The sequence below is a fragment of the Tursiops truncatus genome, chromosome 13 (genome assembly GCF_011762595.2).
Source record: "Tursiops truncatus isolate mTurTru1 chromosome 13, mTurTru1.mat.Y, whole genome shotgun sequence".
NCBI lineage: Eukaryota > Metazoa > Chordata > Mammalia > Artiodactyla > Delphinidae > Tursiops > Tursiops truncatus.
In genome coordinates, this window is record NC_047046.1 from 26,379,560 (window position 1) to 26,402,842 (window position 23,283).

The window sequence follows — 23,283 nt, forward strand, 5'->3', positions numbered from 1 at the left end:
ATAGGGAGTGTGGGAGGGAAACGCAAGAGGGAGGGGATACGGGGATATATGCATACATATAGCTGATTCGCTGTTATACAGCAAAAACTAACGCAAAGCAATTATACTCCAATAAAGATGTTAAAAGAAAGAAAGGGAGAGGGAGGGAGGGAGAGAGAGAGAGAGAGAGAGAGGAAGAGAGGAAGAGAGGAAGAGGAAGGAAGGAAGGAAGGAAGGAAAGAAGGAAGGAAGGAAGGAAGAAAGAAAGATAAAGAAAGAAAGAATCCGCCTGCCAATGCAGGGGACGCAGGTTCGAGCCCTAGTCCAGGAAAATCCCACATGCCACGGAGCAACTAAGCCCGTGCGCCACAACTACTGAGCCTGCACTCTAGAGCCCACAAGCCACAACTACTGAGCCTGCGTGCCACAACTACTGAAGCCCGCACACCTAGAGCTCGTGCTCCGCGACAAGAGAAGCCACTGCAATGAGAAGCCCACGCACCGCAACCAAGAGTAGCCCCCACTCGCCGCAAATAGAGAAAGCCCACGTGCAACAACAAAGACCCAACACAGCCAAAAATAAATTAAAATAAATTAAAAAAAAATAGCACAAGCACTCTGAAAAAGCATCTGGCAGTTTCTTATCAAGTTAAATCTTGTTTTATTTGATAGAGTTTTAGAAGCCTTAGCTAGTGCAATTAGGCAAGAAAAAGAAATAAAAGGCATCCAAATTGGAAAGGAAGAAGTAATATTATCTCTCTTCACAGCTGATGTGATCTTGTAGGTCATGTCTAAAGATCACACACACACACACACAAACTGTTAGAACTAATAAACAAATTCAGCAAAGTTGCATACAAAATAAACAAATTCAGCAAAGTTGCACAGCAAAGTTGCAACACACAAAAATTAGTTGTGCTTCTATACACTAACAATGAACAACCTGAAAAGATAATTAAGAAAACAACTCCATTTACAATAGCATCAAAAAAAAAAAATTCAGTAATAAACTTAACCAAAGAGGTGAACGACTAGTACACTAGTAAACAAACTACAAAAGATCGCTGAAATTAAAAAAGACACAAGGGGCTTCTCTGGTGGCGCAGTGGTTAAGAATCCGCTTGCTAATGCAGGGGACACGGGTTCGAGCCATGGTCCGGGAAGATCCCACACGCTGCAGAGCAACTAAGCCCGTGCGCCACAACTACTGAGCCTGTGCTCTAGAGCCCACGAGCCACAACTACTGAGCTCACGTGCTACAACTACTGAAGCCTGCGCACCTAGAGCCCATGCTCTGCAACAAGAGAAGCCACTGCAATGAGAGACCAGCGCACTGCAACAAAGAGTAGCCCCCGCTCGATGCAACTAGAGAAAGCCCACATGTAGCAGTGAAGACCCAATGCAGCCAAAAATAAATAAATAAAATAAATAAATTTATTTAAAAATATATAATAAAGAAGACACAAATACGGACTTCCCTGGTGGTCCAGTGGTTAAGACTCCATGCTTCCACTACAGGGGGCATGGGTTCAATCCCTAGTTGGGGAAGTAAGATTCCACATGCTACGTGGTGCAGCCAAAAAAATAAAAAAGATAGAAATAAACAGAAAGACATCCAATATTCATGGACTGGAAGACTTAAGAGGTCAATACTGGGACTTCCCTGGTGGTGCAGTGGTTAAGAATCCGCCTGCCAATTCAGGGGACACAGGTTTGATCCCTGGTCCGGGAAGATCCCACATGCCGCAGAGCAACTAAGCCTGTGTGCCACAACTACTGAGCCTGCACTCTAGAGCCCATGAGTCACAACTACTGAAGCCTGCTCGCCTAGAGCCCGTGCTCCGCAACAAGAGAAGCCATTGCAATGAGAAGCCCACATGCCGCAACTACAGAAAGACCGCGTGCAGCAATGAAGACCCAACAAAGCCAAAAATAAAGAAAATAAATAAATTTCTAAAAAAAAGAGGTCAATACTACCCAATCTACAGATTCAATACAATCCTTATCAAAATGCCAATGATTTTTTTTTTTGCCAAAAGAGAAAAATTCATCCCAAAATTAATGTGAAAACTCAAAGGACCCTGAACAGCCAAAACAATCTTAAGAAATAAAAATGAAGCTGGAGGCCTCACACTTCCTGATTTCAAAACATAGTAAATTACAAAACTACAGTAAACAAAACAGTGAGTGGCATAAACAATGACATATAGGCCAATGGAACAGATTAGACAGCCCTGAAACAAATCCTCACATATACGGTAAAATGATCTTTGAGAGAGTAGCAAGGTTACACAATGTGGAAAGGATAGTCTCTTCAACAAATAGTGCTGAGAAAAGTGGACATCTACGTGCAAAAGAATGCAGCTGTACCCTTACCTTATACCATATACAAAAATTAACTCAAAATGATTAAAGACTTAAATATAAGACCTGAAACTATAAAACTCCTAGAAGAAAACATAGGAGAAAAGCTTCATGACATTGGATTTAGCAATGGTTTCTTGGATATGACACCAAAAGCACAGGCAACAAAGGCAAAAGTAGACAAAGGGGACTACATCAAACTTAAAATAACAACAAACTAAAAATGCAACCTACAGAGTAAGAGAAAACATTTGCAAATCATGCATCTGATTAGGGGTTAGTAACCAGAATATATAGAAAACTCCTAAAACCCAACAGCCTAAAAACAACCCAATTCAAAGACAGGCAAAAGACTTGTTCCACTAATGTCCTTTTTCCATTCCAGGATCCAATCCAGGACACCACATTGCAGTTAGTATTACAAAGGAATTTCTTCTCTTTAAAAAAAGTATTTATTTATTTTTGGCTGCATTGGGTTTTAGCTGCGGCACGCAGGATCTTTCGCTGCCGTACGCGGGCTCTTCATTTCGGTGCGCAGGCGGTGCGTGGGCTTCGCTCTAGCTGTGGCGCACAGGCTTAGTTGCCCCACGGCATGTGGAATCTTAGTTCCCCGACCAGGGACTCAACTGGCAGCCCCTGCATTGCAAGGCGGATTCTTAACCACTGGACCACCAGGAAAGTCCCACAAAGTAATTTCTAATATACTCCATCAGTAACAAAAGGTAACAAAATAAAAAACATTCATTAATAGCATTTATTAATGCTAAAATCTAAATAATTTAATTGTAATAAATTTTACTTGGCCTTTCTCTCCACTGCTGCTGACTGGTTGTCTACTCAACATACATAATTCTCTTCATACCATAAAAGCAAAACTGGAAAAAATATTTTAAGCAAACAGCAATATATACTAATGAGAGTTGACATGTTAAAACTATAAATATCTACTCCTAAAATGATACTTTAATTTACCCAGGAAAATACTACAACCCACTGGAAAAAGAAATGTTTCCTTACCAATTAGTGTGATGAAATAGAAGCTTGGTATAATAATGAGATTATAGTAAATACTTTTCTCAATATTATTTGTTTAATAAATGTGGTTTCAAATCAATACAGTTTTGAACCTAACTGTTTAACAGACACACATAAGAGAAGAGAATTAATCCAAATAGCTTTTGGACTCAGTACTTTGAGTACATACCATCAGTCTAAAGACAAAAAAAGAGCTGGAGGGCTTCCCTGGTGGCGCAGTGGTTGAGAGTCCGCCTGCCCATGCAGGGGTCACGAGTTCGTGCCCCGGAGCAGCTGGGCTCGTGAGCCATGGCTGCTGAGCCTGTGCGTCCGGAGCCTGTGCTCGCAACGGGAGAGGCCACAACAGTGAGAGGCCCACGTACCGCAAGGAAAAAAAAAAAAAAAAGGAGCTGGAAAAGAAAAAAAATTCCCAAACTCTAACTCAGTCAGTCTGCTGTTGGTAGTGGTAACAGGTATAGCACTCCTGAAATGGTTTTCTGTGCACTGTGGGAATAAGAAAATAGTAAATCTACTGATGTTGTCGGCAGCTCCAGTTCTATTGTAGAAAAAGGGCGATACCAATATGAACCAGGGAAAGGAAGCAAGACCCTGGGATGCTGGGTTGGAACTAAAGATACAGTATGAACTTATAAACAAAGAGACTCACACGGACACACCCATACGCCCACACTACAGAGAGGGACACACGCCCCAGCTGGACCGAAAGGTCTAGCGGCAGCAAGGTCCTCTTGGCGATGAACATGCCTAGCACCAAAATCTTGGTTTCTCCCAGAATACCATCTCCCACTAAAAGGAACCAGTGCTCCGTGGAAAAATGCTGGGGGCAGGAAAGATACAAGATGAGCTTGGTAATGAGGAATGTTCAACAGCGCTTGGGGCATGTCAGAAGGATACAGGAACCAGCCTGAAGGGGTTCCCACTGCCCAAAACAACTGCAATATAATCACCAAAATGAATGACAATAATGACTATCATGCATTGAATAAGAAGAATCCATGAGTCCATACCGATGTTAAAGAGGAAGAACAAGCTTTTTTACAGTAGACTAGTACTAAATGAAAAAGGAATAAGAGAAAACCATCATTTAGCAATCATCACAGCAATAACTGATTCAGGCAAGAATCATCAATAGATGCTTAAAACCACTGGGCCAGGGCTTCCCTGGTGGTGCAGTGGTTAAGAATCAGCCTGCCAATGCAGGGGACATGGGTTCGAGTCCTGGTCTGGGAAGATCCCACATGCCACGGAGCAACTAAGCCCGTGAGCCACAACTACTGAGCCCATGAGCCTAGAGGCTGTGCTCTGCAACAAGAGAAGCCACCACAATGAGAAGCCCGCACACCACAATGAAGAGCAGCCCCCACTCACTGCAACTAGAAAAAGCCCGCACGCAGCAACGAAGACCCAATGCAGCCCAAAAAACCCACAAAAAAACAAAAAAAAACCCACACAGGGCCAGGTGATCTGTCTCCCTAACGAGTACCTGCTGACCACAAAGGGGGAAAGAAAGCCACCTTTCCAGTTGAGAAATGCAGTCAAAGCCACCTCACCACATGGCCACAGTTAACAAGGCCATTCCTGGGAGAAGCTGCCAGCTGTGCCCAGGATGCACGCGCTGAAGGGGACTCAATGTCTCGGGGGATCACTCCTGCCAAAGAGGCGGCAACTGAATCTGACCATGAGGAAACAATCTGATAAACCCATAAGGAGGAATATTCCAAAAAATGGCCAGCCTGTACTGTTTAAAAAGTCCACACCACGAAAGACAAAGAAAGCTAGGGAACTGTCCCAGATTTCAGAACATTAAATGCACATGACGATTAAATGCAGTAGATGATCCCGGGGGAAAAATGTGTGGTGAATGGGACAACTGGCAAAGTGGGGATATGGCTCATGGTACTACCCCCGTGTTAGCAGTCCTAAACGTGCTTCCAGGAGAATGGCTTGTTCTCAGGAAATAGGGGAAAGGAACTTAGAAATGAAGGGTCATGTCTGTGTGTGCAGATACATTTCATCTCTGGACGTGCGCGCACACACACACAAAAAGCGTGCAGATGTGGGACGAGTCAGATGTCACAATCGGTAAATTTAAGTGAACTGTATACAGTTGGAGTTCACAGTACTATTTTTGCAACTTTTCTAGAAGCATGAAATGTTTTCAAAGTTAAAAAAGTTTTGGAAAAAGAACGAGGTAACCCTCTGCCTTCCTCTGAAGGAAGATACTTTGAAATCTTAATTCTTTTTGGAATTAAGGCTTCTTCATGCCAATAAAACATGCAGATCATTGGATCTTAGGATTTGCTTTCGCTTTTGCCAGTAAGGCACCTCACAAATGAGTAATTTTGTTCATGTCAAAGTTCCTCTAGTAATTTTGTTCATGTCAAAGTTCCTCTAAATGGTCACTCTGAGTCTAAATTATCCTTGGTGAAATTATGTCATTTAGGTAAATAAGCACACGAATTAGAGTTATAGCATAAATACATGTAAAAACCAGGAGTCGACCTGGAGCTGCTGCAGATGGTTTTAGGCTGAGACAAGCCCACGAGATCAGATCCTCAGCACCTGCCACCATCTCCAACTGTGCAGCTCTCTAAATTGCAGCTTCGGGTTGAGGAAAAGTTGTGATAAGAGGTCCCCTGGAAGAAGGCCCCGCGGGGAAGAAGGCCCCGCAGGCAAAACAAGACTGAGGAAAGTTCTTAGAAAGGCTTGTCTAAAAAAAAAAAAAAAAAAAAAAGAATGAAGTAAAGCTGTATGGACTTACCCACAAAGACCTCCAAAACACTGCCAAATGGAAAAGTAAAAATAAAAACTTGTAAAAAAAAGTATAATTCTGGGCTTCCTTGATGGCGCAGTGGTTGAGAGTCCGCCTGCCGATGCAGGGGACACGGGTTCGGTGCCCCGGTCTGGGAAGATCCCACATGCCGCGGAGCGGCTGGGCCCGTGAGCCATGGCCGCTGAGCCTGCGCGTCCGGAGCCTGTGCTCCGCGGCGGGAGAGGTCACAACAGTGAGAGGCCCACGTACCGCAAAAAAAAAAAAAAAAAAAAAAAGTATAATTCCATTTACATAAAATAATGTATGAATTTTTATAAGTGTGAAAAAAAACCCGCCATCATATTTCCAGACTGTGCTGGGCTTTTCCACAGCTCACACACCGGTCTGGACCCACGTCCTTCGCACGGATGGGGTGGAGGAGAGAATCTGAAGAACCTCTCCCTTCCAGAAGTGGCCAACAGACCCCCAGACGGCTGCTGCAGAGCCCGCCGCATCCTTTCCAGGCCCTTCCAGGCCTCCCGTTCCATCTCATATGACCATGAAGCTCTGTGGGTAACTGACCGACCCAGGGACCCTAGGAAGTCGCGAGTGACACATGAAAAGGCCCCCACGTCAGTAGACACGGTGGCAAGTGCGCAGGGGGTCCTAGAGCCTTACATCTCCAGACCGACCCTCCGGAACGCCCTCACGGTGGCTCCTGCCCCCTGTCCAGTGCCTCGTGGAACCCCAGGCAATCCTCCCCACAGCGACCAACTGCAAAGGAGGGTCCCCAGGGAGGAAGGAGGCTTCCCAGCAGGGCAGGGACTCAAGGTGGACCCGGAGGCCCTTGTAGTACAGCATCCACACAGGGCTCTGCTCTCAGCCCCCGCCTGTCCAACATGGAGCTGTCAACAGCTGAGGACAGAAAGACAGACCACAGCTGATTGGACTGACAGCTCGCAGCCAGGGGCCCGGAAGCCAGCCTACAGCAAGGGACTGGAAGGGGCAGGGGCATGAAGGACAAGAGCCAGCTCCGGTGACTGGAGCAATGGCCACGCCAGGTGGAGAGGAGGGAGAGAAGGCAAGAGGCGAGCGTGTGCGGCCCCCACACCCGTCGGCTCTCGAGCGAGGCCAGTGTAGTGCGCCAGCCTGGGAAGGGCGGGTCACGTCCTTGGGCAGAGGGCACAGCCATCGGTAGGGCAGCCTGCCCCCCCCCAGCCCCTCGCAGCCCCCGCCTGGGCGGCTGGTGAGCTTCTTCAGTGAGGACCCACAGCGATGAGAAGTCTCACCTGCCCTCACCTCTCAGGGCAGCTCACGCCTGCAGGAACGATCCTCCCCACAACAGCGTGAGGCCCGGGCCAGCTGGCTCTGCAGCAGGCCCCCCCGAGTCCCTGGTCCTTGCCACCCACACCAGGGCAGCTGCGAGGCCCGCTGGCAAAGGGAGCCGTTGCTCTTTATGTCAAAATATAAACAGCCATTTGTGCATTTGTTCAATAACTGATTTCTGAGCACCCACTCTGTGCCAGACCAGGCCCAGGAGACCCAGCATGCATGTGACAAAGAGCAAACCATGTCAGCGTGAACAATCCTGGCCCTGTCCGAAGTGCTGTGACTGTTTGGGGGGCTCTGGGCAAGCCACCCCCCACCTCCGGTGGCAGCTGGACTCAGCGCTCACGAAGCATCAGGCACTGGTCACAGCCACTGCACTCCCTGCCTCCGAGTCGGGGGGCTCTCCCGAGAAATATGTCCTCGTGTGCTGGCACGTCCACGCTCTCAGGGGGTCCTACACTCCCTGAATGCAATTCATGGATAATGCTCACAGCTTCTGTGGAGCATTTGCTTTACATCTTTACACTTTTTAGAACTTGATACCAATCCACTTTCATTCTCATATCTCCACAAAGTACATACACTCTGTTATTATGTCCATGTCACAGATGAGGAAACTGAGGCAACGAGAAGGCACACAGTGGGCAGCAGAGTGGGGCCAGACCCTGGACAGTGCAGCACTAGGCTTCTTGTTCTCAAACCACCACCCTGGACTCACCTGGATCCAGCAGAAGCTCCAGGGAAGCAACCCCAGACCTTGGCTTTCCTCTCTCCCAGATGGATGCCCAGAAGCCCCAGAACACTCTGGGACCCCGGGTCACCACGCTCCGACCACGGCCCACAGGCCATTCACCCTCCCCTGGACTTGCCCTGCAGAGGCTGACAGGGCCAAGCTTGGAGCCGCAGGACAAGATGTGACTTCTTTCATGAAACATCCCAGGTCAATAACAACATTGCAAGCCCACCCATCACTCTGACTGGCAAACAAACTACCGGTCCAAAATTGGGCTCTTGGGATCACACTGGCCTGCTCCGCAGCCTGGAAGGGGAAGGGGCCGCTCACCAACTCCTCAGCACCCAGACACCAAGCACAGGGACAAGGGAGCAGCCCAGCAGCTGCTGGAGGAAAAGACGTTTAGTGGGCCCCTGCTATCTCCCAGCTCCTAAACGCTGTCACTGACACACTGCACTCAGAGTCAACTACCAGGTATCGCCCTGTGCTCAGTGCCAGGGAGGCAGAGGACAGTGTGAGCTATGGGATCCCCACCGGTGCAGGGCAGCCCAGTCAGTGCTGCTGCTCACGGGTGGGGGGAAGTCAGGCCTGAGAGGGACAGGGAGGGCGGCGATGACAGCAATCTGGGCCAGAGAAGCCACAGAGGCGCACACACATGTGCCAAAGTGCAGCAGCCACACACCCCTCACTCCTGAGACCAGAACCACCAAGTGAAACTCTACCCCTGACTCAGGCTCTGGGGCCAAGCAAGCTTTGGCTGCAGTGCTGCCTTTCCCCTTCGCCACGGTGACACGGCGCCCGCACACAGCATGCAGCAGGCAGGGAGGCATCACTATTCATCTCTGCTCTCAGCACTGGCCAGAGTGATGGGGGGGAAGGGTCACAACATCTTCCACTTACTCTCAAATGGTTCAGAAAACAACCATGTGTGCACCTGCATATATACACACGTGCACACGTACACACATGCCCTCAGGGCGGGGAGAGTGGGGGTAAGGCAGATGAGGCAATATGCTAACAGGGAGGTCTGGGCAGAGGATGCGCAGGGCTCTTTGCACTAATTTTCTCCCTGCAACTCTTCTGTAAGTATGAAACCATTCCCCAGCAAAATATTTCTTTATAAAAAAAAAAAGAACAATTCATTAGCTAGTGAGATTGGAAAGTCTATTATGCTACTTTCCAAGTAAAAAGAATCCAAGTGTTAGGCCCAAAGCCCCATCTGTCACCAGGACAAGCTCGGCAGTGCTGTGGGTTGGGGCTGAGCAGGGGCTCCAAACTCGGGAGGCGCCTGGCAAGCTCCGGGCAGACTCCACTTTCCAGCTCCATCTGTGAGCTTTGGCCACATCTGCTTGTGAAATATTCCCCCTCTTCCTGTTCACTAACCCATGTGCCGCTCCAGAGGCCACAGGCACTGGCTGGCTCACTGAGGATTTGTCAGTTCGGCACAGCCAGCAGGAGGGGTCCCGAGTGGCACAGGGGACAGAACCCTGAACTAGGAGCCAGCCCGCCACACACACCCTGGTCTGTGCCCCAGCTCTGCTGCTCCTCAGCTGTGTGACCTCATGCACATCACTGGCCTCTCCCAGCCAGCTTCCCAGAAGCACAAGGAAGACAGCGTCCCCTATCAGGCCAAACAGGTGAAAACAAGCTCTTCCAGAACTGCGGCCTCAGCTCACTCAGTGAAGGCAAGTACATGGTGGGGTCATCCTGGATGGAGCTGTGGCCAAAACCATGGCAGGATTTCCTTTCGTAACTGAAGCTAGAAAAACACGGTTTTAGAACACTTGATGCTGCATTCCCTGAGAATGGGATGCAGATGGAGAAAGGTCACTGTGATGGTATCGCAGTCGGTGGCCCCCAAATGCCCCTCCATGTTTGTCACCCCTCGAAGAGGTCCCCACCCTTTTTTTCTCACCACAGCCCCAGAGTATACAACACACACCACTGTCATTCATGATGCCTGATCACAGCAGGGACCTGAGAAGAGGGCTGGTTCTAGCCCTCAGATCAGAGTATTCAGATGGAAAAAGTTCTGCACCCTCACCTGGAGAACCACTGGGTGGATCAGGGGAACAGAGGTGGCCTGGGGGTCCACAGCTGGTGTTAAGGACAGACAGGGCAGGACATAGACAGCTGGAAGGGAAAGAGCCAAGGGTGCATGATGGCGGACAGACCAGACTTCTAGGACTGAAACCTCATCCCAGCCACCTGGTGTCATGAGTTCTGTTTCATTTCCCCCATCTGTAAAATGGAGGTAGCAACAGTATCTAACCCACAGGGATCACCTGAGTGCCCCTGGCATATAACGCATCCTCAATCAACCAAGATCAAACATGCATTTAAAAGACATTGTGGGGAAAAAAAATAAAAATAAAAATAAATAAATAAATAAAAGACATTGTGGGGACTTCCCTGGTGGCGCAGTAGTTAAGAATCCGCCTGCCAATGCAGGGGACACGGGTTCGAGCCCTGGTCTAGGAAGATCCCATATGCCGCGGAGCAACTAAGCCCGTGCGCCACAACTACTGAGCCTGCGCTCTAGAGCCCATGAGCCACAACTACTGAGCCCGAGTGCCACAACTACTGAAGCCCACATGCCTAGAGACTGTGCTCCACAATAGAAGCCACCACAATGAGAAACCCATGCACTGCAACGAACACTAGCCCCTGCTTGCCGCAACTAAAGAAAGCCCGCGCACAGCAACAAAGACCCAACACAGCCAAATACATAAATAAAATAAAAAATAAAAGACATTGTGGCAGAAGGTCAAGTTCAGCACTTTCCTGTTGTCCCACTCTGTGAAAGGCCTCACACCCTAGCCTGCATCAGGGGAGCCAAAAGTGCTCCACCTGGCAGAAAGCCTCCTGGGAAGCAGGTCTGCCTGGTTCCCTCCTCACACCCCAGTGTGGGTCTAAGCCAGGACTCTGAGAAAATGCATGCAGACTAAGACCAGAAAAGCCCCCCTCCCAGGCGCCAGCCAGCAGACCCTGCCTGGAAGGACACAGCACATACAGGTACCCAAGGAGAACATCTGACCCAGAGTGAGACCCACCTTGCTGCCCAACCAAAAGCAGGGAGCCAGTTGGAGCCCCCCAGGTTTTGCAGGGCAACTCAAGACACCACCAGGGGCTGCTGCAAAGTTCTGATGTGGGGAGTCATGGAATGAATAGTATAACTTTGCTCCCTCAACCAGAGCCACCCCCTGCCCCAACTCAGACCTGAGTGTGAGGCCTCCTGAAGTCCCCCCTGCTTTGCAGGGGCACACGGTTAGCCACCTCTGCCACTACCTCAACTCTGCTTCCACACCTGAAGAGCACTCCTACAGGGAGGGTATATTCTCTTCATTTGAGCATCCCTAGTGATGGGCAGGTGGGGAGCCACGCCAAGACACTTTCTGAATTGCTCCTGGCCAGCTGGCAGGATATGTGGACAGATGGAAAAGGAGTTGGGGACATCAGTCACATCCATCCACCCAGGGAGGAGATGCTGGACCCGGAACCAGAGACACCCCAAGAAAGACATGTATGACGTGTGGCTTCACCCCTCAGAGTCCACTGACATAATGTGCAAAATCGGGACCCAGAAGTCAGACGGGATGACTCTCACTTCTCCACAGGTATAAACATGTTTTCTAAAGAACATAATCACAAGAGCCCACAAATCCATTGGCTCTGGTCCCCAAGAGCCCATACAGCACTCTCCTCCACAAGTGCTGGCTTCCGTTCCTACCAGGGCCACCCCACAACCAGTCACCCCACCGTCCAGAGAAGCATCGCTGGACACTCCAGCTGAGTGTGGGCCAGGGTCCTGGCTACCAAGTGGACACTGGGGAGGAGGCAGAGCAGTCCATACAGATGGCAGAGGCAGCAAGAGGTGCAGCGTGCCCAGGCAGGAGCCTGACTGGGGAGGCTGCACACCGCTGTGCTCCCCTGCCTGCTGTACACACCCAGGTCTTAACAGCACCCACACAAGGAGCCCTGGACACTTCTGCCTTCATGGGCCCCTTCCAACATTTAAAAAAAAAAAATCAAGAACCACACTTTTCAACTGCACCAATATATAAACGAATGTATTTATATGTGCATGTTAACAGTATTTCCTTCAACTGAAAGTTTAGGGGTTTTTCCTGCTGACTGTAAAAGAAAACATTCTTACAGTCCACCAAAATCACCTTGGACCCCCGGCCTCCTGTGCCTGACAGATAAATCGGCCCTGCATTTGGGGTCTCGATTTCTCGCTGGAGGAGGAGGTACATCAGAAAGAGATAAGGATCGTCCAGGACCTTCTGCTGCCGCGATCCCAATTCCCCACCACAGGCTTCCTTCAGAAAACGCAAGCCCCCGGGGGCTCCAAAAGCATCTGAGGGTCACAGACCAGGAACACCCCCGGTGCCCGGCTCGGCGGCTCCCGGGCCGAGCGACCGTGACCAGCCAGGAGCTTCCAGGTGCCCCGAGCCGCCCCCTCGGCCCCCAGCCTGACCCCCATTGCTCCCGCTCCGTCGACCGCCGAGCGCAAAGTGAGGGCCCGGCGAGGTAGGGGTCCCAGCGCCCCCGCCCCCACCACTGCGCACCTGGCCGCAGCGGCTCGGTGACCGTGAGCACCAGCAGGAAGAGCAGCAGGAAGGCACCGCTGTCTGCCTTGGGCACCATTTATCCTCCGTTCATCGTCCCCGGGGCGGCCGCGCGACCCCGCGGGGAGGCCGGGCCAGGCCGGGCCGAGGGTCGGGCCGGGCTGGGGCCAGGCCAGGCGAGGACGCTGCGGGAGTAGGATCCAGGGGCCGTGAACAGGCGCGCGCTCCGACTTTGGCCCCGCGCAAGATGGCGGCCGTCTTGCTCGGTCCGCACCGCACCGCCCCCGCCCGCGCCGCCCGCGCCGGCCAATGAGCGCCGAGAGGGGGTGGGGCCTGCGTGTTCCCCATGCGCAGTGGCCGGAAGGGGCGGGGCCCAAGGGCGGGGCGGTGGCTGAGGGGTGGGCCCTTCGGGGGCGGAACTACGAGGAGTCAAAGGTGCCATTGGCTGAGCAGAGAGGAAAGGCTCGTGGGCGGAGCCTCAGCGACGGGGCCGAGATGACAGACACGGAAGGGGCGGGGCGTGGAGGGGCCGGGGCGGTCCTGGGGCGGGGCCTGAATGGAGGGGTGGGGCCTGAATGGAGGGGTGGGGCCTGAATGGAGGGGTGGGGCGCACGGGAGCCGGTGGGCGGGGTGGGGATGGGCACCGGGTGAAGAGGGCCCTGGGAGACCTAGCGTCTTAACATCTCGTGCACCTGCAGCCCCAGGTCCGGTCAGTGGCCCAAGAGTGCGCCCCAAAGTCGTCTTTTAAAGGCCGAACCGCTGCGGAGAGGGATGAGGAAAACTGGAGGGACCCGGCCTAACCCTGAGGAGGTTCCGGAGGTGGTTCCACCTCGTGAGGAACACGCAGGTGTGGCTTCACGGGCACATACAACTGAAACGTTTCAAACGGATGAGGGAGTAGCCTCAAGGAGGGTCACACAAGGAGAGCTGACAGGGAAGCCCAGATCCTAGAGACGGAGCAAAGCCCCCTGTGGAGGAACGCCGCTGCCCGCACAGCGGGGACAGGAGGACGCAGCACAGCTGCCGCCACAGCAGGCCCGTCTGCACGGAGGGAAGCCGCCAGGGACAGCGCTCCGAGCGCTGGCCGCGCACCTGTCACCATGGGAGGGTACACAGTAGGTGGGGTGTCCCTGACGAGAGAGGAGCAAGTCCTCCAAAGAAAGGACCACCAGCTGCGCACACAAGTGCTTGCCCAGGGTGTCAGGGTGGGGAAGAGGGTGGGGAAGAGGGTGCGGAAAAGGGTGGGGATGGGAGCAGAGAAAAGGGGGAGGGCCAAGGCTGGTGGGCACCCAGCCCAGCCCTGCCCACCTCCAGCCCACCAAATCACTCTCCAGGAGCAGTCACCCCAAGCCCCTTCAGGGCATGGTCCTCCCGAGCATCCCAGGATTCCAGCCTGTGACATTCAGGGTCATCTGAGAGAGGCACCCACTCCCTCTGGACGGATATGGCCAAAGTCAACCCCAAGGCTAGGCCAGACCTGCCCACTCCTGTCCCCTCAGGGCGTGGCACACAACAGGGGCCCACAGCAGAGGGGCCCCACTGCTGGTGGAAACGGCGATCCCTGTCCAATGCTGCCCTGTTAGCACATCCTCAGGGAGCATTCCCGGGAGAAGCTGCTGCACTGAGAGGAGTCCAGGCCCACCTTCTGCCCCCAGTCCCAGATCTGCCCTGGGAGCCCAGCCAGGGCTATGGATGGTCAGACCCCCAGGAGGGAACTCACAGCCAAGAGCAGAAACCCTTGCCGGTTGTACCCCACAGAGCCGGCCAGCAAAGGTTCGGATGAGGAGAGCAGCACAGGAAAGTGAAAAGTCCAGCAGACCACACAGCAAGCGGGCAGAGCCCCAGCTTCCTAAACTGCATTGACCACTGGGCCAGGATCCTTGCCCCTCCTGACCCACCTCCCCCTTCTCGGCCTTGCTGTGCAGCCAGCAGGCTGCCTGCGTGGACATTATCAAGGGCTTTTAGGGCTGCAGGGAGGGAGAAGAGGTCAGGGACGTTTCCCCCCCACCCCGTGGGGTCCTGTGGCCTCCACCTGAGATCACTGCTTCTGTCAAGTCGGCCCTCCCTGTACTCCTCTTCCCAGGTCCCAGCGACCACCCTTCTTCCAGCGGTCCGTTACTACTCAGGGTTCTCTACACTCTGCTCCATGTTGGTAAATCATCCCCTTATTAAACCCTCCTCAGACAGTCCTAACTTGAGTGTCTCTCCTGTTTCCTGCTGAGACCCAGAGTGATGGGACTGCCTGCCCTGGATTTCCAGGGGTACCCCGGGTTGCAGAAATAAACCCGCCGCTCCACCAGCAGGCCTGGCTCTGGTTTGGAGGCTTGGGCTGACCGATGCATTCCCCACATCCCCCTCCTACCTTGGGTCCCAGCCGAGGATGAGGCCATGCTCCGCTGGCCTTCTGTCTGCTGCAGCCCACTGGCCGGCCTTCCAGGGTTCCGAGTCTTAGTGGTTCAGGCCAGAGCCTCATTCCCCAGGGCAGTCCTCCTTTATGACTTCACCCACTGAAGTCACCAGGGAGACAATGCCGAATGTTCCACCCCAGAGTCTTGGCCTCTAGGAGGCAGGCCAGAGGACTCTCTGTCCACAGTGTAAATGAGGACGCCGCTGGCCCATGTCCTGCAGGGATGTAGAGGGCAGCCTCAGGGGCACTGGGTGCTCCCAGCACCATGGATGATGCTGCCGTCCTCAAGCGACGAGGCTACATCATGGGAATCAATTTGGGAGAGGGCTCGTATGCTAAAGTCAAATCTGCTTACTCTGAGCGCCTGAAGTTCAACGTGGCGGTCAAGATCATCGACCGCAAGAAAGCCCCCACAGACTTCCTGGAGAAGTTCCTTCCCCGGGAAATTGAGATTCTGGCCATGCTAAACCACCGCTCCATCATCAAGACCTACGAGATCTTTGAGACCTCCGACGGCAAGGTCTACATCGTCATGGAGCTCGGGGTCCAGGGCGACCTCCTTGAGTTCATCAAGACCCGGGGGTCCCTGCAGGAAGACGATGCGCGCAAGAAGTTCCACCAGCTGTCCTCAGCCATCAAGTACTGCCACGACCTGGATGTTGTCCACCGAGACCTCAAGTGTGAGAACCTTCTCCTCGACAAAGATTTCAACATCAAGCTGTCTGACTTTGGCTTCTCCAAGCGCTGCCTGCGGGATGACAGCGGCCGGCTGACAATGAGCAAGACCTTCTGTGGGTCGGCGGCGTACGCGGCCCCTGAGGTGCTTCAGGGCATCCCCTACCAGCCCAAGGTGTATGACATCTGGAGCCTAGGCGTGATTCTCTACATCATGGTCTGCGGCTCCATGCCGTATGACGACTCCAACATCAAGAAGATGCTGCGCATCCAGAAGGAGCATCGCGTCAACTTCCCGCGCTCTAAGCACCTGACGGGCGAGTGCAAGGACCTCATCTACCGCATGCTGCAGCCGGACGTCAACCGGCGGCTGCACATAGATGAGATCCTCAGCCACTGCTGGGTGCAGCCCAAGGCCTGGGGCCTGTCCTCTGCAGCCATCAACAAGGAGGGGGAGAGCTCTCGGGCCACCGAGCACCCGTGGACTCCTGAGCCCAGCTCCGACAAGAAGTCTGCCACCAAGCTGGAGACCCGGGAAGAGGCCCGGCCCAAGGCCTGGGCGGAGACAAGACCTGAGGAGGAGGCACTGGCAGTGCAGGTGTTGAAGCAGTCAGAGGCCATGGGCCTCACCAGCAAGCAGCCCAGCAAGGAGATCAAGGAAGGGGCCCCCCCGCAGCCTTCAGAGACACACACCTAGTCAGCTCTCGCGGCCCAGGGGGCCGGCAGAAAATGAGTTAGAGTTCATGGCCTCAAGCCTGAGCTCCAAAGAAGCCAAGGGACAAGCCGAGAAGGAAGACAGTCCCAGATGAGCCGCTATTTTCGTCAGTTTCTTCCCCCTCCCTTTGACCTTGGTAACTCATGTGGCTAAAGAAGCAATAAATCACTATATTACTGCAGACCCCGAGGTCGGTGTCTTTGCCCTGCGGGCTTTGGTCGCCCAGGGAGAGGATCCTGCACTCCCCCCGCCCCAACTCTCAGACCGCGCTGCGCTTCACCTCCCGCTTGGGCAAACGCAGCCCTGTGTGCCCAGCCCTGACCATGACCTCAGGCCCTGGACCGGAGCAAAGCTGAGTAAGGAAGACATTGCTTCAAGAGGGAGGCCCATGAGTGTGATGCTGGTCTGGAGAGGAGCACGAAGAGCAGGTGGCTGCGGGCAGAGGAGGGCTGGGAGGCGGGGGCCTTCCCCACGGGGCCTGGGTCCTCAACAGCCCCACAAGGCTGCCGGTGGGGAGAACCTGTAGAGGCAGGCAGACCAGCCTCCCTCGAGCCCCTCCCCGTGGGCAGCTCTTTCTGCTCTGGCTCCAGGGTCCCCCATGTCCTGCCAGCACCCAGTTCCCGACAGCGCCCTGAGTCATGCCGCCTCATGGGCATCCCCTGGCAGCAGGGGCCCTGCTACATGGCCAGCCCCTCTCCAGCCTGCATGTCCCGCAGTCACTGTGTGGTCTGAACACATCTTGTTCCCCTCTGGTCCCAGTCTCTCCCAGGGGTGACGCTCCTGCCAAAGCAGATAAGTGGACACTGGCGAGCAGGAGGGCACAGGCGTCCTTCGCACACGTGCCTGGCCTGCGGCCATGGTATCTGCAGAGGGAGCAGGCCCGCGTGCGCATCGCCGGCTGCTGGGCACTGCGGGGCCCGCCGTGCCGGTTCTCACGCTGTCCTCACCCTGGTTATGCCGCGGCTGCTTTCTCCTCCTGATCTGCACGTGCGCCTGACAACCTTGCATGAACCTGTGGGTTTAACACATAAAGAGAACAAGAGCCTTCAGGCTCGCCTCTCCTTCCGCCCCTGCTGGTGTCTTGGGAGACGTGAGGTCCAGTGAGTGCCCCAGACGTGGCCTCTGCCTGACTCCTCCGTCTCCCCACAGCCACCTCCACACATCCTGTGTCCCCAGAGCTGCGCATCCCCATGTGTCAAGGCTCAGCCACCACCTAGGCCCCTGTCCTTGTTCTCCCATCGCCGCCCATGGTGGCCAGAGCCCTCCTTCTGCACCCAGTCTGGCTCCCACTGCCTGCGGGAAGGATCCCCACACCTAGCCCTTGAGGTCCTCCCAGGTCTGGCCTCCTCTTGGCCTCCCAGCCCCCTGCCACGTGCCATAGCCCTGCTTGTGGACGCAGCCCTGCAGCCCTGCCCATCTCTCCAGGTTTGGCCAAGGGGCCACGGCCTCCACACACAAAGCCTTCTGGGGGCCTCTGCCAGGGCAGGCCTACGAGTGCCCAGGGCCCAGGACAGAACCGCTGCAGAGTAGTCCTGGAGGACCCGGGAGCCCAGAGTCACACAGCTCGCCTAGCAGTAGAGTGGAATTCCAGAGCCCATGGGGCCAGCAGGGGTGGGGACGTCCCAGGAGGCTTGTGAACCTCCTCCGTCATCAGTGAGGTCATTGGGGCAGAGGGCAGCGTGATGCAAGGGGGCCTGGGAGCGACTCATTGCAGCCCAGCCCGGAGGCAAGCCTGGGCAGGAGGGACCTCAGGAAGGTGCACCTACTGTGTGCTTTACAGGTGGGGAGATGGCTCAGAGAGGGTGGGGCAACTGCCAGAAATCACACAGTGCGGAGCAGAGGCCCAGGTGCGTGATGCCGGGTGGCCTTAGATGCCGGGCTACTCCTGTGAGCTATTCCACTGCACATGCCCTGGGCTTAGACCCTTTCAGCCCCTTGATCCCGAAGCTTTAGGATCAAGACCCTCAATGTGGCCTCCGTGCTCCCTCCCGCCCCCGCATGCTCTCACTATGCATGACCTCACCACGCTGATGCGCTGACCATCACACGCACTGCAGTCCCCGTCCTCCTCCGTGTGGCCTGACCTCAGACCTCAGCCTTCCAGCCTCCCTGAGTCCAGCCCCAGCTCTCTGACCTCACAGCTCCATATCCCTGTGTCACGGCCCAGCCGCAGGGCATTCATACTGTGGGTGACAACCTCCCTGGCCTCCGGGCTCAAAAAAAGCAAGGTTCTGTTCATGTCATCCAGGGCCTGAGGCTGACCCTCGAATGCCATGGAGTGGAGAAATAGAGGCCAAAGCTCCGCGGGGGGCGTCCCAGGGTCTGCAGGTCTGGGACCCACAGGCCCGTAGCCAGGAGAACCCTGAGCCCCCATCCAGTCTAACATCCCCCCAACCCAGCGCACCAGCAGCCCCTGCCCCTGCGTGCACATCCTGGGCAGAGCCGCCCGCTCCACGCCTGGCAGGTCCGCTGGCACATGCCTCCTCCATCCATGTCCCCCAAGAACCAAGGAGGCCACACTGTCTTGGGCAAGGGCGGGTGTGGAGGAGCAGAACCCACAACAAAGGGGAAAGCAGGCGGTGGGGACGGCCAAGAGGGCAGACGTGCAGGGTGCTCCCGACAGAGACCTGGGGGCGAGGGAGACAGGTGGGGATGGTGCCTGGCTTCTGGGGCCTGACCTGGGGGCCTCGCAGCTGGCCCCTCTGTGACACAAAGGAGTGAAGTTCTGGTCATTTCTACCAAATCCCCCAGGAGAAAGGCAGGCATCAGCCCAGTCACTCCCGCTGGCATCTGGACCCGGCTGCCCTGCGCTGAGATCTTCCACACAGACCTCCTGCCAGGGAGCTCTCCACGCTCCAGGTGTGTCCATGCGCTGTGCTCCGGCCAGGACAACACACCTGTCGGCACCTGGGGGAGCCCTGCTGATCCCCTGCATGCGGGTTCCACAGTCACTCCCACCCACCCACCCACAAACAGGACTTCCTCTCCCCCAACTCCCGGAGAACTGAGCACACACACGGCACGCCTCCTGTCCTGGCAACGCGCTACAGAGGACAGACAAGTGGACAGCAGGGCTTGCGAAACACCCGAGGAGATGCTACAGGAGGCCCCGTTTCCCAAAGCAAGAACAAAAGGGTTTCCACGTTGTTTCCAGGGGTAAAGACAGTCTGAGATGCAAAGATGTGCCCTCCCAGGGTTCCAACAGCTCACAAAGGTCCCAGCGACATAATTCAGGATCCCCCCTCACCCAGGTGCTTGCTCTTCACTGTCAGTGCTAGGGGTGCTGCCGTCCCCCAAGACCCCTGGGACCGCAGCACCAAGGCTCCACCTGAGGCCCCGCCCACTCACTGGCCAACGCACCAGAACCCAGTCTCCCTCTGTTGCCGGTCCCCCTCCCCGTGGGCCTGCCTGGTCCAGCCTCCCCGTGCCTGGCCACAGGCGCTAGCCTCTGCTCACCCCAAAGCCCCTTCCCTATGTGCTCTTCCAGGACCCATCTTAAAATGGGACTTGGGTTCTGGCTGCTCCTGCCCCGGGACCTGCAGCAGCTGTCCCCCCACCCTCTCCTCCACCTCCTCCTAACTCTGGGACTCAGCCATTCTCAGAACGGCCTTCCCTCCCCCACGCCCTTCCCTGCCTGGACCTATCACCACCACCACCCATCCCGGAACGTGCATCTGCCAGCCCACTGGGGACCGGGCCGCCGGGCTGGGCACTCACAGCCTCTGAGCTGCCCTCTGCCCCAAGCACACCCTGCTCGCCGTCACAGCACTGACCCACCCCCACCCCACCCCCGCTCCCCGGACAGCTGGTCTTGTCTCCCAGGCTTGGAACCACCACCAGCCTGGCCGGACCAGGGAAGTCCCTCCCCAGCACGGCAGGTTCCGAAGACACAGCCCCCGAGGGGGTGCTCATCACACCTCAAAGAAGGGTCAGGAAATTGACCCTTGTGGGACAGAGGCCATTGCAGAGTCAGTCCCCACATCCAGGAGAGAGAAACGGGCGTGGGGCCCACATGCTGGCTGGACCTGGGCGGTCCCCTGGGCCTGACTCGGGACAGTGCAGCACAGCGAGGAGGAAGAGCAGTGAGGGTCACCACAGTCCTGGGCGCCAGCTTCCTTCCAGCAGGCAGGGAACAGGACTCCTGCCAGGCCAGCCTGACTTCCAGGGCTCCAGGGCCTGTCCCCGGCCAGTCCCCACTCCGGGCAGCCTGGCTTTATGACTTCACAGGCTGAAGTCATGTAGGGGGACAATGCTGGGTGTTCCACACCTCCAAGTGCAGGCCCCGACCGGCCAGACGGCTTCCCACAGTGCAAACGAGGACAATGCCTGCTGGCCCAGGTTGGGAGGGGATGTAGAGGGCAGTGGCGCCAGACGCTCCTGGCACCATGGATGATGCCGCAGTCCTAAGGAAGAAGGGTTACATCGTGGGCATCAACCTGGGCAAGGGCTCATACGCAAAAGTCAAATCCGCCTACTCCGAGCGCCTCAAGTTCAACGTGGCCGTCAAGATCATCGACCGCAAGAAGACTCCCATGGACTTTGTGGAGAGATTTCTTCCCCGGGAGATGGACATCCTGGCGACCGTCAACCACCGCTCCATCATCAAGACCTACGAGATCTTTGAGACCTGCGACGGCCGTATCTACATCATCATGGAGCTCGGAGTTCAGGGCGACCTACTCGAGTTCATCAAGTGCCGGGGGGCCCTGCACGAGGACGTGGCACGCAAGATGTTCTGGCAGCTGTCCTCAGCCGTCAAGTACTGCCACAACCTGGACGTCGTCCACCGAGACCTCAAGTGTGAGAACCTTCTCCTTGACAAGGACTTCAACATCAAGCTGTCAGACTTCGGCTTCTCCAAGCGCTGCCTCCGGGACAGCAGTGGGCGCATCATCCTCAGCAAGACCTTCTGTGGGTCGGCGGCGTACGCGGCCCCCGAGGTGTTGCAGGGCATCCCCTACCAGCCCAAGGTGTATGACATCTGGAGCCTGGGCGTGATCCTCTACATCATGGTCTGTGGCTCCATGCCCTATGATGACTCGGACATCAAGAAGATGCTGCGCATCCAGAAGGAGCATCGCGTCAACTTCCCGTGCTCCAAGAACCTGACAGGCGAGTGCAAGGACCTTATCTACCGCATCCTGCAGCCGGACGTCAACCGGCGGCTGCGCATCGACGAGATCCTCAGCCACTCATGGCTGCAGTCCCCCAAGCCCAAAACCGTGTCTTTGGCCTCCTTCAAGAGGGAGGGTGAAGGCAAGTACCGGGGTGAATGCAAACTGGACACCCAGCTGGGCTCGCGGCCCGAGCACTGGCCTGAGCACCAGCCCGACCACAAGCTGGGGGCCAAGACCCAGCACCAGCTGCTGGTGGTGCCCGAGAACGTGGACAGGATGGAGGACCGGCTGGCTGAGACCTCCAGGGCGAAGGACCATCACTTCACGTCTCCGGAGCCGAGGTGGGGAAGGCGAGCACCTAGCGGTGCGGAGGGCCTGGGGGGCATGGCGTGGTGAGCACCCCGTAAGCTAAGTAGGAGGTAGAAGCTGAAGAAGGCACAGGTGCAAGAACGAGTAAAATCCGTCAATTAAACCATTATTTTGATTACGTTCTATTAGCTTTCTTCCACTTAGTAGCAAAGACGTTAAATCCTGACCACCAAATAAACCACAGAGTGTATGCAGCAGAGAGGCCTCGAGGAGTCATTTTTTCTAGGACTCAGCACTCCCCTCCCTGCGGCGCAGGGGATCTGGAGTGGGGGCCAGGCCTCATGGGCAAGGACTCCACGGCCGCCCGCCTGCCAGGCCCCCACGTGCCTCCCGACCCTGCCCAGCCCCCACTCAGGCAGCCCTTCCTCAACACCCCCCTCTCCCTTCATTCCCGCAGTTGGGAATGGGAGACCCCGAAGCCAAGAACTTCCAGCGGCATTCCCCCTGCCCCCATCCCCGCCAAGCAGCCCTCATGCTTCATCAGCCATCACCCCCATCCCCGCCAGGTGGTCAGCACCTGGTCTTCTGTGGCCTTGCCTGGACAGTGCCCCACATCTCCTTCACACCCACCCAGACCTCCACCCCCTACTTGCTGGGGGCTCCCTCAGGGCCAAACCCACCCTTCTCTATGGAGAATAAAGCACCCAAAGCGGCCCTTTCCTGACCCTGGACAGTCCCAGCACCGCCCCCTTGGTGGGGCACAGGGCACAGCCAGGACTTGGCTCCCAGGAATTTGCAGGACTTCCCTGAGGAGGAGCGCAGGCCAGCTGGTGCCCAGGCAGCCTCCAGGGAGCATGAGGATGGCCCACTGCAGGGTGCGCGTGCTCAAAGCGCGAGGGGTTCCCATCTGAGCAGACGCCAGGCTGCCTCTCTGAGCACAACCCGACCCCACCTGAGGCCTAAAGAGCCTGTCTGGGAGCCAGCCCACCTCCCTGTGAGGAGCTGGCCCCAAGACTTCCGGGGTCAGGCACCAACACCCTCAGGCCCGGAGGCAGGTGCCCGCCCGTGGTGCCCACAGCGCTCTCGGGTCCAAGTGGAGCCCAGCCCCACTGCTTGTGACACTGTGGCCCAGGTTACTGTTACATGAGGGTCTCACTGGTGGGGTGACAACGGGGTGAGGCCGGCAACCCAGCAGCACGTGGCAGGCAGGGCCTGAAGCCCCGAGAAAGGGAGGGAGGGGACATGGGGACGGCCCTGCCCACCTGAGCTGGAAGCCAGGTGCTTGGGAGGTGATGGC

At 55.7% G+C, this 23,283-nt stretch overlaps 3 protein-coding genes across 6 annotated transcripts in view; 2 read left to right on the forward strand and 1 right to left on the reverse strand.

The window, feature by feature from the left end:
* DGCR2 (DiGeorge syndrome critical region gene 2) overlaps positions 1 to 13,037 on the reverse strand; it is a 69,565-nt gene extending 56,528 nt beyond the window's left edge. Inside the window, exon 1 of one of the 4 annotated variants that reach the window (XM_033837427.2) lies at positions 12,764 to 13,037. In XM_033837427.2, coding sequence (XP_033693318.1) covers positions 12,764 to 12,842 — 79 coding nt within the window. In that variant the 5' untranslated portion in view covers positions 12,843 to 13,037. The remainder of the gene's footprint in view (positions 1 to 12,763) is intronic. The other 3 variants (XM_033837434.2, XM_073790418.1, XM_033837431.2) reach the window with 3 other exon arrangements.
* A 1,004-nt stretch (positions 13,038 to 14,041) lies between these two features.
* TSSK1B (testis specific serine kinase 1B) lies at positions 14,042 to 16,717 on the forward strand. Its single transcript, XM_033837438.2, has one exon. The coding sequence runs from the start codon at positions 15,436 to 15,438 to the stop codon at positions 16,540 to 16,542; it is 1,107 nt and encodes a 368-aa protein (XP_033693329.1). The 5' UTR covers positions 14,042 to 15,435; the 3' UTR covers positions 16,543 to 16,717.
* A 4,228-nt stretch (positions 16,718 to 20,945) lies between these two features.
* On the forward strand, positions 20,946 to 22,115 carry TSSK2 (testis specific serine kinase 2). The gene is given in 2 exon segments (XM_033837439.1): positions 20,946 to 21,995; positions 21,998 to 22,115. Coding segments are annotated over 2 exon segments (1,092 nt in total). The 3' UTR covers positions 22,040 to 22,115.
* The last annotated feature ends 1,168 nt before the right edge of the window (positions 22,116 to 23,283 follow it).

Bases quoted from the DNA above. Each gene is read 5' to 3' on its own strand.
- TSSK1B (XM_033837438.2), top strand. From the start codon at position 15,436: ATGGATGATGCTGCCGTCCTCAAGCGACGAGGCTACATCATGGGAATC.